Source organism: Myotis daubentonii, chromosome 3, assembly GCF_963259705.1.
Source record: "Myotis daubentonii chromosome 3, mMyoDau2.1, whole genome shotgun sequence".
In the NCBI taxonomy this organism is placed as follows: domain Eukaryota; kingdom Metazoa; phylum Chordata; class Mammalia; order Chiroptera; family Vespertilionidae; genus Myotis; species Myotis daubentonii.
In genome coordinates this window covers 199,435,834-199,448,001 of record NC_081842.1, presented here as the reverse complement: position 1 = coordinate 199,448,001, position 12,168 = coordinate 199,435,834, and the positions used below count along the sequence as shown (strand labels likewise).

Sequence of the window (12,168 nt, the reverse complement as noted above, 5' to 3'; positions counted from 1 at the left end):
AAGGAAACTGTTTTGGTGGTGGTAGAGGTGTCAAGTGTGGTTAATGAGATTATTATGCTTCCTTGGGAATCTGGTCTCCCTGAGTAAGGGAGGGTGGGTAGAGACAGGAGCCCAGGGAAAAGGAAGTGTCTTCTTAAGAGCCTTTGCCAATGTGTTTGTATCTTCTCTTCTTCTAGAGACCATGGCAAGCCCAGGGAAAGACAATTATCGGATGAAGAGCTATAAGAACAATGCCCTAAACCCTGAGGAAATGAGGCGAAGAAGAGAGGAAGAGGGCATTCAGCTTCGGAAGCAGAAGCGGGAGCAACAAGTGGGTTAACCCTAGTATTCTTTATTTTTCAAATTTATTCTTTTATATGTTTTTAAAGAGAGAGAGAGAAACATCAATTTGTTCCCCTTATATTTTTTTTATTTCAGAGAGGAAGGGAGAGGGAGATAGAAATATCAATGATGAGAGAGAATCATTGATCGGCTACCTCCTGTGTGCCCCACACTGAGGGTCAAGCCTGGAACCTGGGCATATGCCCTGACTCAGAATTGAACCGTGACCTCCTGGTTCGTAGGTCAACACTCATCCACTGAGCCCTGCTGGCCGGGCTTCCCAAGGATATTTTTTCCATTCATTGTTTTTGTTTGTTTTTTTTCAGAGAGATTGGAAGGGAGGAACAGGAAAGAGAGAGAGAAACATTGATGTGAGAGAGACACATCAATTGGTTGCCTCCTGCACACACCCGAACTGGGACCAGGGATCAAACCTGCAACACAGGTACATGACCTTAGCCGTGATTAAAGGGTGACCCTTTGGTGCTCTAACCACTAGACCACACCTACTAATACCATTGGTTGATTCTTATGTGCCATGTGTGAGGATCAAACCCATAACCTTGGCATATTGGGACAACACTCTTACCAATTGAGCTATCTGGCCAGGGCCCAGAGTATTCTTAAACATATTGTTCTGAGAAAGGATCCAGCTGCCATGATTGGCCTCCACCTTGCACTCTCACCCTCCCTTTAGGAAAGTAGCTAAGCTACAACAGCTTCCTTTGTTGTAAAGAAATGTTGAAAGCTTTGAGAAAGAGAAAATCAGCCCTGCCTGGTTTGGCTCAATGGATAGAGCATCTGCCTGCGGACTTAAGGGTCCCAGGTTCGATTCCGGTCAAGGGCATGTACCTTGGTTGTGGACACATCCCCAGTGGGGGGTGTGCAGGAGACAGCTGATCTTGATGTTTCTCTCTCATCATCGATGTTTCTAACTCTCTGTCCCTCTCCCTTCCTCGCTGTAAAAAAAATCAATAAAGTATATTTAAACAAAAAAAAAAGAGAAAATCAATCACTTATTCTTTTTTCATAACAGCAGCAGCATTTCTGTCTTCAATATAACATTTTGGTTTTAGACCCCTATTTATTGCCTTCTCTCTTCTTTACCCTAAAGTCAGTGTTAGGCCTGGCCTTCAAGGCCTAGCTCCAAGCCTAACTTTTTAAGAGGTTCATCCGCTATTCTGGGCTGCCTTATTTCTCTTTCCTGGGTCCATTCTTTGTAAGTCTCCCTAGGACTGAGAGTATATTAATACCTCACCACTTGTGCTCTTTCACACACCCACTAAATTGGTGCCTTGCCCAAACCTACATGTAGTCACCTAACCTGCTTTTGCCTACCCTCTTGCTTTACCATTATTCCTTCAAAGCCTTTTATACTCTTCACCTTTTATACAAAGGGCATTAGAATCTTTAAAGATTTTTTTGCTTATAAAAATGAAAATAGTTAGATAAAATAGAAAGTAAAGCTCTTGAATATCTTTCTATGCCAGTATGTTAAACTTGGCATTTTCTCAACCATGCTAGCATTTCCTTGACAATTTTGCCATAATTTAACATTAGGTTATTCTTTGTTGTTGTTGTTGTTGTTGTTTTTGTTTCGGTGAATAATCTTACCACCATCTCTTCTCTTCACTTGCAGCTATTTAAACGGAGAAATGTAGAGATGATTAATGAAGAAGCTGCCATGTTCGATAGTCTCCTCATGGACTCCTACGTGAGCTCTACCACTGGGGTAAGGCCCTTGCTTCGGGCAGGCCTGGGAAGTACCTGCTTCTACAAAACAGAAATTGGGCAGTTCACATCATCTAGTAGTTTTGCTCACAACCATGCAAAGCTCTTTCTTCCACGGGCCCTTTTGTAGTTGGTCAGCTTTAAGAGACCTCAAGGATTTATCTCTAATAGAGACACCTTAGGAAACACTTAAAAGGAAGCCATCAGTTGCCTCAAAAGTAAGGAATTATTTTTTCAAATGTCCCGACTTGAAGCAGCCATGGATTAAACCAGCGCATTCTCCTGATCCTGTCTGTTATGCTGTCCTCTTGCCCTCAACTCTTTACAAAGTAGGATGCCACACAGGATTATGTGCTCATGTCTGACTCTAGTGTTGGTTTGCAAAGCCTTGAACCTGTTTTATATTCTAGGAGAGTGTGATCACAAGAGAGATGGTAGAGATGCTCTTTTCTGATGACTCTGACCTGCAGTTAGCAACCACACAGAAATTCCGGAAACTGCTCTCTAAAGGTACAAAGCCTGGCCCACCCCCAAAGACACCAACTACATGATTTAGTGTCTTGTTTCTTCTCACCGACCCCATCAACCTACCCCCCTTCACTCATTCTGCTTTGGTGTTTAGAGAAGCCAGGCACATTTTTACCTTTGCACTGGCTATTCCTTCTACCTGATACCCTCTACCTGACATAGCTGTGTGACAGCTCCCTCACTTCTGCGATCAGATCCTACCTTCTGGATGAAGCCTACCCTGATATCCTATTTAAAATTACAGGCCTTCTCCCAGCCCTTGGCATTTTTAATCTTTTTACCTTGCCCAACCTATTCTTTTTTTCCTCATTATATTTATTACCTTCTATCAACAGAATCTCTCTCCTCACTAGGATGTAAGCTCTGTGAGAACGGAGACTTTTGGTTTTGTTCACTACTGTATCCTCAGTATCTAGAACTGTGTCGGGCACATTGTTCATGCTCAGTAAAAATTTGATAGTAAAAATACTTGTCTCAGTATATGAAGCAACTCTCCCAATAAAGGAATGCTGGTCTTAGAAGGAAAATGTGTAGACTAGGGTTGCTCATCCCTTGGGCTTTCTTCTCTCCCGTACTTACTTGCTTAGGTTCAGTAAGCCAAAGGTGAGTATACTTAAATTAGGATCGGCTTCACTCTTTAGCATCCCAACTGCTTCATAGCGGTCAGAGATGACCAACTGTTGTGAAAACCACCTCACCCAAAAGGAGTCTGAGCATGCTCATAGGATGGTCAGGAGCATCTAGGGAGGATGGTGAGTTGACCCCAGTGGATGCATCAGCCAAAGCCTATGCTGACTTTTCCTCTTCTTCCTTTCTCCCTCTTCCAGAGCCTAGCCCTCCTATAGATGAAGTTATCAACACGCCAGGAGTGGTGGATCGGTTTGTGGAGTTTCTGAAGAGGAATGAGAATTGTACATTACAGGTGCGCTCTGGGTGGAATGGTATCAGATGAAAGCCCTCCTTCAAAGAAATTGCAGTGGGATGTTTCTAAAGACACATCTCTTAGGAAATAGACAGGTAATGTGAGGAAACATTTAAGAGAAGCTATCTGTTTGTTGCTCAGAAGTCTTAGCCTCAAATAAGAGAGCCCAGATCTCTTCTCTAAAATAATGTGAAAGAAAGATACCAGAATATAACAGATGGACTGTTCAGTTATAAATTAGAGGTTCCAGTTCACTTCCACATTACCTGTGTGACCTGAGGCAAATTATTTAGCCTCTGGATTTTTTTTCTCAGAAATAGGTGGTGAGTCAGTCTGTTGGAACTTGCTAGAAACTCAGCTGAAAGGGACTTGGAGAGATCCAACACACGCTAATCCTGGTTTCAGTAATGAAGAAAGTGAATCTTGGGAAATAAAAAAATTATTTGCTGAAGGACTAATTGGTGCTGTAGTAGTGCAGGTCTAGACCGGGACCGTTGAGGCCCACTCTTGGCTTCTCATTCTGTTATGTCACTGCCAGTACCTCCTCCTACCATTTAAAGGGGGAGCGGAAAAGGCCTGTGTATGTATGTATGTATGTATTTTATTTATTTATTTATTAGTCAGGAACAAGAGGCTTACTGCCTGAGCCAGCTGGTAGGCATAGCTGCCCTGTCTGGAATGACTTCTCAATGATGGTTTAATCTCACTTTCAGTTTGAAGCTGCCTGGGCTCTAACCAACATTGCCTCTGGAACCTCTCAGCAGACCAAAATTGTTATTGAAGCAGGGGCTGTCCCCATTTTTATAGAGCTGCTTAACTCGGACTTTGAGGATGTACAGGAACAGGTAATGCTAAAATTTGGCTTAATTCTTTAAAAAAAAAAGATATTTTTAATTGATTTTTTCAAAGAGGGGGAGGTGGGAGGGAAGCGGCAGAAACATCTATGTGAAAGCAAAACATCCATCAGCTGCCTCTTGCATGCCCCCTACCAGGGATTGAGCCAGAAACCCCGGTGGGAATCGAACCATTCCCGGCAACCTGTTGGTGCACTGGACAGTGCCCAACAGAGCAACCCACCAGCCAAGGCTGGCTTAATTCTTGATAGTACCTGTGGTATAATACAAAATATGTTTGGTCTTTGCCTCCAGTTCTGGCAAAAAGCTCCTAAAATCCTTCGAATTTTCTGAGTGATAGTAGTGTCTTTTGTTATTTATTATGAGCCCTTTTGGAACATAACCTGAGTCTGTGCTAATGAGATGGTTCAGGGTGTGGCTCCTTAATCTCAGGATTGGAGGGGAGGGAGCTGGCTGGTCATCAGAATGACCAGACATAGGATTAGAGGGTGGGAACTCTCAGCCCCAACTCCCAAAACCTTCCCCACCCATCCACCCCAACCTCCCAGGAAGGTTAGGAGAGCTAGAGATATGGTTATAAAAACTCTTGAACAGCGATTATTTAGAGAGCTCCCAGATTGGTGAACACATCAATATGCTGGGAAGATGGAAAGCCTGGAGAGGACATGGAAGCTCTGTGACACCCCCATTCCTCACCCCATACCTTGCCCTATGCATCGCTTTCATTTAGCTCTTCCTGCGTTGTAGCCGTTATAATAAACTGGTAAATAGCTAAAGTGTTTCCCTGAGTTCTGTGAACCTTTAGTGAATTATTGAGCCTGAGAAGGGGATTGTGGGAACTCTCAAATTTATAGCCAGTGTGTGGTGCCTAGTGTCTAAAGTGGGGGCAGTGTTGTGGACTGAGCTTTAACCTGTAGGGTTTGCGCTAACTCCAAGAGTTAGTGTTAGAATTTAGTTGACTTGTTGGGCACTTGGTGTGGAAAAACTCCACACATTTGGCATCAGAGGTGGTAGTGGAGAAAAGATACCCTTGTACCCACTTCTCAGTACCTACAGATCATAGAGATAAAGGTACAACTTCCATTTCTTCCACTGGATATTTGCTGTTGGCTAGAAGTAGAGGGTGGTACTGGGATTTTTCCCCCTCCATTACAGTAAGGTAGGTCCTGTGAGAATACAAGAGTGCACCTTTTCGATCACTTTCGCCTTTTGTGGGGGTGGGGCTAGAAAGGTCTTGGTTAGGCTTCTCTGGCTGTAGTACAGAGGTCAGCCTGTCTTGGCCACTGAACCAGGAACCCTCATAATAAAGGCCGTCAGAGAGCAAGTGCTCATAAAAGACACCAAAAGGGCCCTGGCTGGGTTGGAGCATCATCCAGTATGCCAAAAGGTGGTGGGTTTGATTCCTGTCAGGGCACATACTTAGGTTTCAGGTTCAGTCCCCAGTTGGGGTGTGTAGGGGAGGCAACCAGTCCGTTTCTCTCTCATATCGATGTTTCTCCCTGTCTTTCCCTTCCTCTCTAAAAAAAAATTTTTTTGATCAATTAAAAATATATCGTTGTGTGAGGATGAAAAAAACAGAACTACATTAAAAATAGAAAAGGGTCAACAGAGATGGCACCTGAGCTTATCCAGTGTGTCTTGGGCCTTGATACGGTTTTCATCTGATTATTGGTGGGTACTCACTCTGTGGTTGTAAGTATAAAGAAACCATTAGGCTCTGTGGGTGACAGTCTCATCATCCCCTTTTCAGGCAGTCTGGGCACTGGGAAACATAGCTGGAGACAGCTCCGTTTGCCGAGATTACGTCTTGAACTGTTCCATCCTTAATCCTTTGTTAACGTGAGTAACTAATGATCACCTGCACCTGAGGCATCTGTAGGGCAGCCATGTGGTAGTTCTTTTGGGGGAACTTCCCTCAGGATGGTAAGTAAAGATAAAAAGTACATTTTGATTGCCAAAGTAAAAAGTATCATTTAAGAGCATGAAGATTGTGCTGCTGGTCTGTGCCAAGGTGGATCTTACGCTTCCTCACTTCATGGCACCGTGGAATCTTACGTTGGTCATACCTGCCTTATTTTTGAGCCAGGGAGAGAGGCAGGATTAGCCCATCTTGGAAAATCTAGCCTTCTCTGCAGAACACATTGATTTGTTATGGGTTTATGCATAGGGACATTGGAAAGCTCTGTTGTAAACTGCAGGTCAAAGTCCCCATGAAAGGTCACCTGGACCCTTCCTCCATCCCTTAAAGTAGAGCTACATTACATGTAAACCAAAATAAATGGATGAACTGTTCTTCAGAGAGCACAATCTCATATCATAATCCTCTGGGCATGCAGGTTGGCCTCCCAGCACAAACAGGCTATTAACTTAGGTCTATGGGTAGGAAGAAACTGAGGCTGCTAGAGTCTTAGGGATCTCATTGGATTTGCTCCTGGGGTTCATTGGCAACAACCCTATGCCAAGGACATCATTGCTCAGGATCTGGCTTTTTTTTTCCCCTTTCAGGCTCCTTACAAAATCCACACGACTGACAATGACACGGAATGCAGTCTGGGCCCTGTCAAACCTCTGCCGAGGGAAGAACCCACCTCCAGAGTTTGCAATGGTGAGAGAGTGTCTTACCGGTTCCTGAGGGATAGCAGGTTCCTTCATGTGGATGAATTTTTATGTGGGAGTTTACAGGTCTTTGGGGAACTCCTATGAGTCTCTCAACCTATGGGAGACTGGGAAAGGCTATTGTCAATGAAATAGGTAATCTTGTGTGCATAGATGGGAAAGTGAAAAGTTAGGCCTGATGGCTTAATGTTGTAGGGATGTCCAGGGCATAGAATTACTTGTAGAGGCGGGGACAGCAGTGTTAGTAGTAGTAGAGCTGATATAACTATCCCCTGTGAATCCCTCTCACTCTGCTTCCAACAGGTCTCCCCTTGTTTGCCTGTGCTGTCTCGCCTCCTCTTCAGCAGTGACTCAGATTTGCTGGCAGATGCTTGCTGGGCCCTTTCTTATTTGTCTGATGGCCCCAATGAGAAGATCCAGGCGGTCATAGACTCTGGAGTCTGCAGGAGATTGGTAGAGCTCCTAATGTGAGTGATCTCAGAAAGGGTACAGATTCCCTAATCTTTTCTTTTTTAAAAAAATATATTTTTATTGATTTCAGAGAGGAAAGGATAGAAAAAGAGAGAGAGAAACATCAATGATGAGAGAGAATCATCAATTGGCTGCCTCCTGCACGCCCCCCTACTGGGGATTGAACCCACAACCCAGGCACGTGCCCTTGACTGGAATCAAACCCAGGACCCTTCAGTCCGCAGGCCGATGCTCTAGCCACTGAGCCAAACCAACTAGGGCTCCCTAATCTTTTCCAAGCTCAGACTAAAGAACTGCTGCCCTTTCCCAAAATCTGGAGCCATGAGAGTGCTGTCAGCCTTGGTGGTCAGCAGGGCTGAGTACTATGTACTGTTTTTTACTCACCAGTTCTCCCTCCTCTGCAGGCATAATGATTACAAAGTGGCTTCTCCTGCCCTGAGAGCTGTGGGTAACATCGTCACTGGAGATGACATCCAAACCCAGGTAAGGAAGAAGAGGGCTGCCTGTGGACAAAACCCTTCCCTACCAAGAACTTTGGGGCTGATGGGAGGCAGCATAGATTAGGAGAGAAAGCATGGGCTTGGGTGAAAATTTCCAACTCTGCCACTTGCTATATGATCATGGGCAGCTTGGTTGCCTTCATTTTTTTCTATAAATTGGAAGCAAATTATCATTCATTCTGTGCTTTTGAAGGAACATTAAATTTATCTAACTTAGTACCTGGGACATTGTAAGCTAACTGTTAACAGTTTTTGAGTCCTGGTCCTTTCGAGATATTAAAAGGTATGAAACCTTACCCCTGCTTCCTAGACCTTAGGATCCTATAGGGACACTACCTCCTGTTAATGTAGACAGGGAGGGCACAGTAAACGAGTTCTCTTCTGTTCAAAGGCTAGAAACCTGGGTTTTCTTTGAGTCGTAAGTAGTTGACATAATTCTGTGGGATTCTTGACAGTTTTTTATGGGTGATCAAACCCACACTCATTTTCTAGGCCATTCTTATGTGTGCATATGTGAGCAAATATTCATACATAAAATTTACTGGTTTAACAATTTTCAAGTGTACACTTCGGTGTCATTAAGTACATTCACATTGTTACTCAACCACCATCACCATCCATTTTCTTTCTTTTTTTAAAATATATTTTATTGATTTTTTTTTTACAGAGAGGAAGGGAGAGAGAGAGAGTTAGGAACATCGATGAGAGAGAAACATCGATCAGCTGCTTCCTACACACTCCCTACTGGGGATGTGCCCGCAACCAAGGTACATGCCCTGACCGGAATCGAACCTGGGACCCTTCAGTCCGCAGGCTGATGCTCTATCCACTGAGCCAAACCAGTTAGGGCACCATCTGTTTTCACAATCTATAATAATAAAAGCATAATATGCTAATTAGACCAGACGTCCTTCCGGACAAAGTCAGGGCTGCGAGGGAAGCCCGGGTCCTGGGTACCAGAGGGAAGCCTGTGCCGGCAGCCAGGGGAAGGAAGGCCTACTCTTGCATGAATTTCCTGCATTGAGCCCCTAGTTTTTCCATAATTTCAAACTGAAAGTCTGTACCCATTAAATAATAACTTCCCATTTCCTCCTCCCCCCAGCCCCTAGTAACCACAATACTACTTTCTTCGTGAGTTTGACTACTCTAGGTACCTCATATAAGTGGAACCATATATATTTGTTCTTTTGTGTCACCTTATTTCACTTAGCATAATGTCTTTGAGGTTCATTCATATTATAGCATGTGTCAGACCTTCATTCTTTTTTATGTGTAAACTAGAGGCCCGGTGCATAAAAATTTGTGCACTCGGGGGGGAGGGTGGGTCCCTCAGCCCGGCCTGTGCCCTCTCGCAGTCTGGGACCCCTCGGGAGATAACGACCTGCTGGCTTAGGCCTGCTCCCAGGTGGCAGAGGGTAGGCCCAATCCCTAAGTGCAGCCCCTGGTCGGGCTCAGAGCAGGGCCGATTGGGGAGTTGGGGCGCCGCCCCGTCATGGACAGAGCAGGGCTGATTGGGAGGTTGTGATGCCACCCTCAGTCACACTCAGGGTAGGGCCAATTGGGGGGTTGGGGCACCGTCCCCTGTCACACTCAAGGCAGGGTCGATGGGGAGGTTGCGGCGCCACCCCCCGTCACGCACAGAGCAGGGCCAATCAGGGGGTTGGGGCGCTGCCCCCATCACACACAGAGCAGGGCCCATCAGGGGGTTGGGGCACCACCCTCTATCACCCACAGGGCAGGGCCGATCAGGGGGTTGGGGTGCCACCACTCTCACACTCAGGGCAGGGCCGATGGGGAGGTTATGGCTCTACCCCATCACACACAGAGCAGGGCCCGTGGGGGGTGGGGGGGTTGGGGAGCTCCCCCCTATCAGGCACAGAGCAGGGCTGCTCAGGGGGTTGGGGCCCCGCCCTCTGTCACACACAGAGCTGCAGGGCGATCAGGGGGTTTGGGCGCTGCCCCCTGTCACGCTGATCCCAGTGCCGGGAGGCATATTACCCTTTTACTATATAGGGTAGAGGCCTGGTGCATAGGTGGGGCCGGGTGGTTTGCCCTGAAGGGTGTCCTGGATCAGGGTAGGGGCCCCCACTGGGGTGCCTGGCCAGACTGGGTGAGGGGCTGAGGGCTGTTTTCAGTCTGGGAGTGACTGAAGTTCCCAACCACTCCTTTTTTTCTTTTTCTTTTTTTTTATTTTGGGCCAGCTTTACCTTGAGGCTTGGCTCCAGCTCTTAGGCCTCCTCTGCTGAAAGTAGGTTTCTGGCCTTTGCATACAATGTTGCGAATCTGCTGGCTGAAGTCCGGCGGTATTTGTTACAATGTTTCTTTCTTTTTTTTTTTAATTAAATCTTTATTGTTCAGATTATTACATTTGTTCCTCTTTTTTCCCCCCATAACTCCCCTCCTCCCAGTTCCCGCCCCACCCTCCGCCCTCACTCCCCACCCACTGTCCTCATCCATAGGTGCATGATTTTTGTCCAGTCTCTTCCCGCATCTCCCACACCCCTTTCCCCCCCAAGAATAGTCAGTCCATTCCCTTTCTATGTCCCTGATTCTATTATGATCACCAGATTATTTATTCACTTGATTCTTAGATTCACTTGTTGATAGATGCATGTTTGTTGTTCATAATTTGTATCTTTACCTTTTTCTTCTTCTTCCTCTTCTTAAAGGATACCTTTCAGCATTTCATATAATACTGGTTTGGTGGTGATGAACTCCTTTAGCTTTTCCTTATCTGTGAAGCTCTTTATCTGACCTTCAGTTCTGAATGATAGCTTTGCTGGATAAAGTAATCTTGGTTGTAGGTTCTTGGTATTCATCACTTTGAATATTTCTTGCCATTCCCTTCTGGCCTGCCAAGTTTCTGTTGAGAAATCAGCTGACAGTCGTATGGGTATTCCCTTGTAGGTAACTGAGTTTCTTTCTCTTGCTGCTTTTAAGATTCTCTCTTTGTCTTTTGCTCTTGGCATTTTAATTATGATGTGTCTTGGTGTGGTCCTCTTTGGATTCCTTTTGTTTGGGGTTCTCTGCGCTTCCTGGACCTGTAAGTCTATTTCTTTCACCAGGTGGGAGAAGTTTTCTGTCATTATTTCTTCAAATAGGTTTTCAATATCTTGCTCTCTCTCATCTTCTGGCACCCCTATAATTCTGATGTTGGTACGCTTGAAGCTGTCCCAGAGGCTCCTTACACTATCTTCGTATTTTCGGATTCTTTTTTCATTTTGCTCGTGCGCGTACTCCGCACCTTAGTATTTCACTTCAGCACTGCGCCTCCTCTGAGTCTGGGTATGATATTCTCTTTCCTCCTAGTTGTAGAATTTCCACTCAGCCAGCCTTCCTGTGGTTCTGGATGATGTCCGTTCCGTCTTTAGTTGTTTTTTGAAGTGGTTGTTCGAGGCAGCAATCTCCGGCGTTAACCTATGCCGCCATCTTGGTTTCTCTCTGTTACAATGTTTCTTAAACTGCCCGCTCAGAGGCCTGCAGTCGCAGGCGGGGAACGTTGGTTTCCTCCAACGATCCTCCGTCACTGAGGCAAGCAAGCCTCATGTTAGTTTCAAGCTGCCTGGCTGCCGGCCGCCATCTTGGCTGACAGTTAATTTGCATATCTTGCTGATTAGCCAATGAAAAGGGTAGCGGTCGTACGTCAATTACCATGTTTCTCTTTTATTAGTGTAGACTAGAGGCCCGATGCACAAAATTTGTGCAAGAGTAGGCCTTCCTTCCCCTGGCTGCCGGCACCAACTTCCCTCTGGCACCCAGGACCCGGGCTTCCCTCGCAGCTCCAGCTTCGTCTGGAAGGTTATCCGGAACAACATTTGGTCTAATTAGCATATTATGCTTTTATTATTATAGATAATATTGCATTGTATGCATACACCACATTTTGTTTATGCATTTTATGCATCTGTTGATAGACACTTGGGTTGTTTTCACCTTTTGGCTATTGTGAATAATACTGCATTGAACATTGGTGTTCAAGTTATCTGTTTGAGTTTCTGCTTTCAGTTCTTTTGGATATGTATCCAGAAGTGGAATTATTGAATGATATGATAATTTTATGTGTAATATTTTAAGGAATCACCATAGCGTTTTGCACAGTGGCCATACCAATTTGCATTCCCACCCTCAACATACCAGGTTCCGTTTTTTTCCATATCCTTATCAACACTTGTATTTTCTGGGTTTTTTTTATAGTAGTCATCCTAGTAAGTGTAAAGTGGTATCT

The 12,168-nt window shown here is 45.2% G+C and overlaps 1 protein-coding gene across 2 annotated transcripts in view; it reads left to right on the top strand.

Annotated features, from left to right (window-relative positions):
- The window catches only part of KPNA6 (karyopherin subunit alpha 6), a 43,028-nt gene that overhangs the window by 20,434 nt on the left and 10,426 nt on the right, over positions 1-12,168 (top strand). For both annotated transcript variants that reach the window (XM_059690377.1, XM_059690379.1), the window contains exons 2-10: positions 177-310; positions 1,961-2,053; positions 2,463-2,562; positions 3,408-3,502; positions 4,216-4,347; positions 6,107-6,195; positions 6,862-6,961; positions 7,276-7,439; positions 7,848-7,926. In XM_059690377.1, the coding sequence (XP_059546360.1) occupies positions 177-310; positions 1,961-2,053; positions 2,463-2,562; positions 3,408-3,502; positions 4,216-4,347; positions 6,107-6,195; positions 6,862-6,961; positions 7,276-7,439; positions 7,848-7,926 (986 nt within the window). The remainder of the gene's footprint in view (positions 1-176; positions 311-1,960; positions 2,054-2,462; positions 2,563-3,407; positions 3,503-4,215; positions 4,348-6,106; positions 6,196-6,861; positions 6,962-7,275; positions 7,440-7,847; positions 7,927-12,168) is intronic.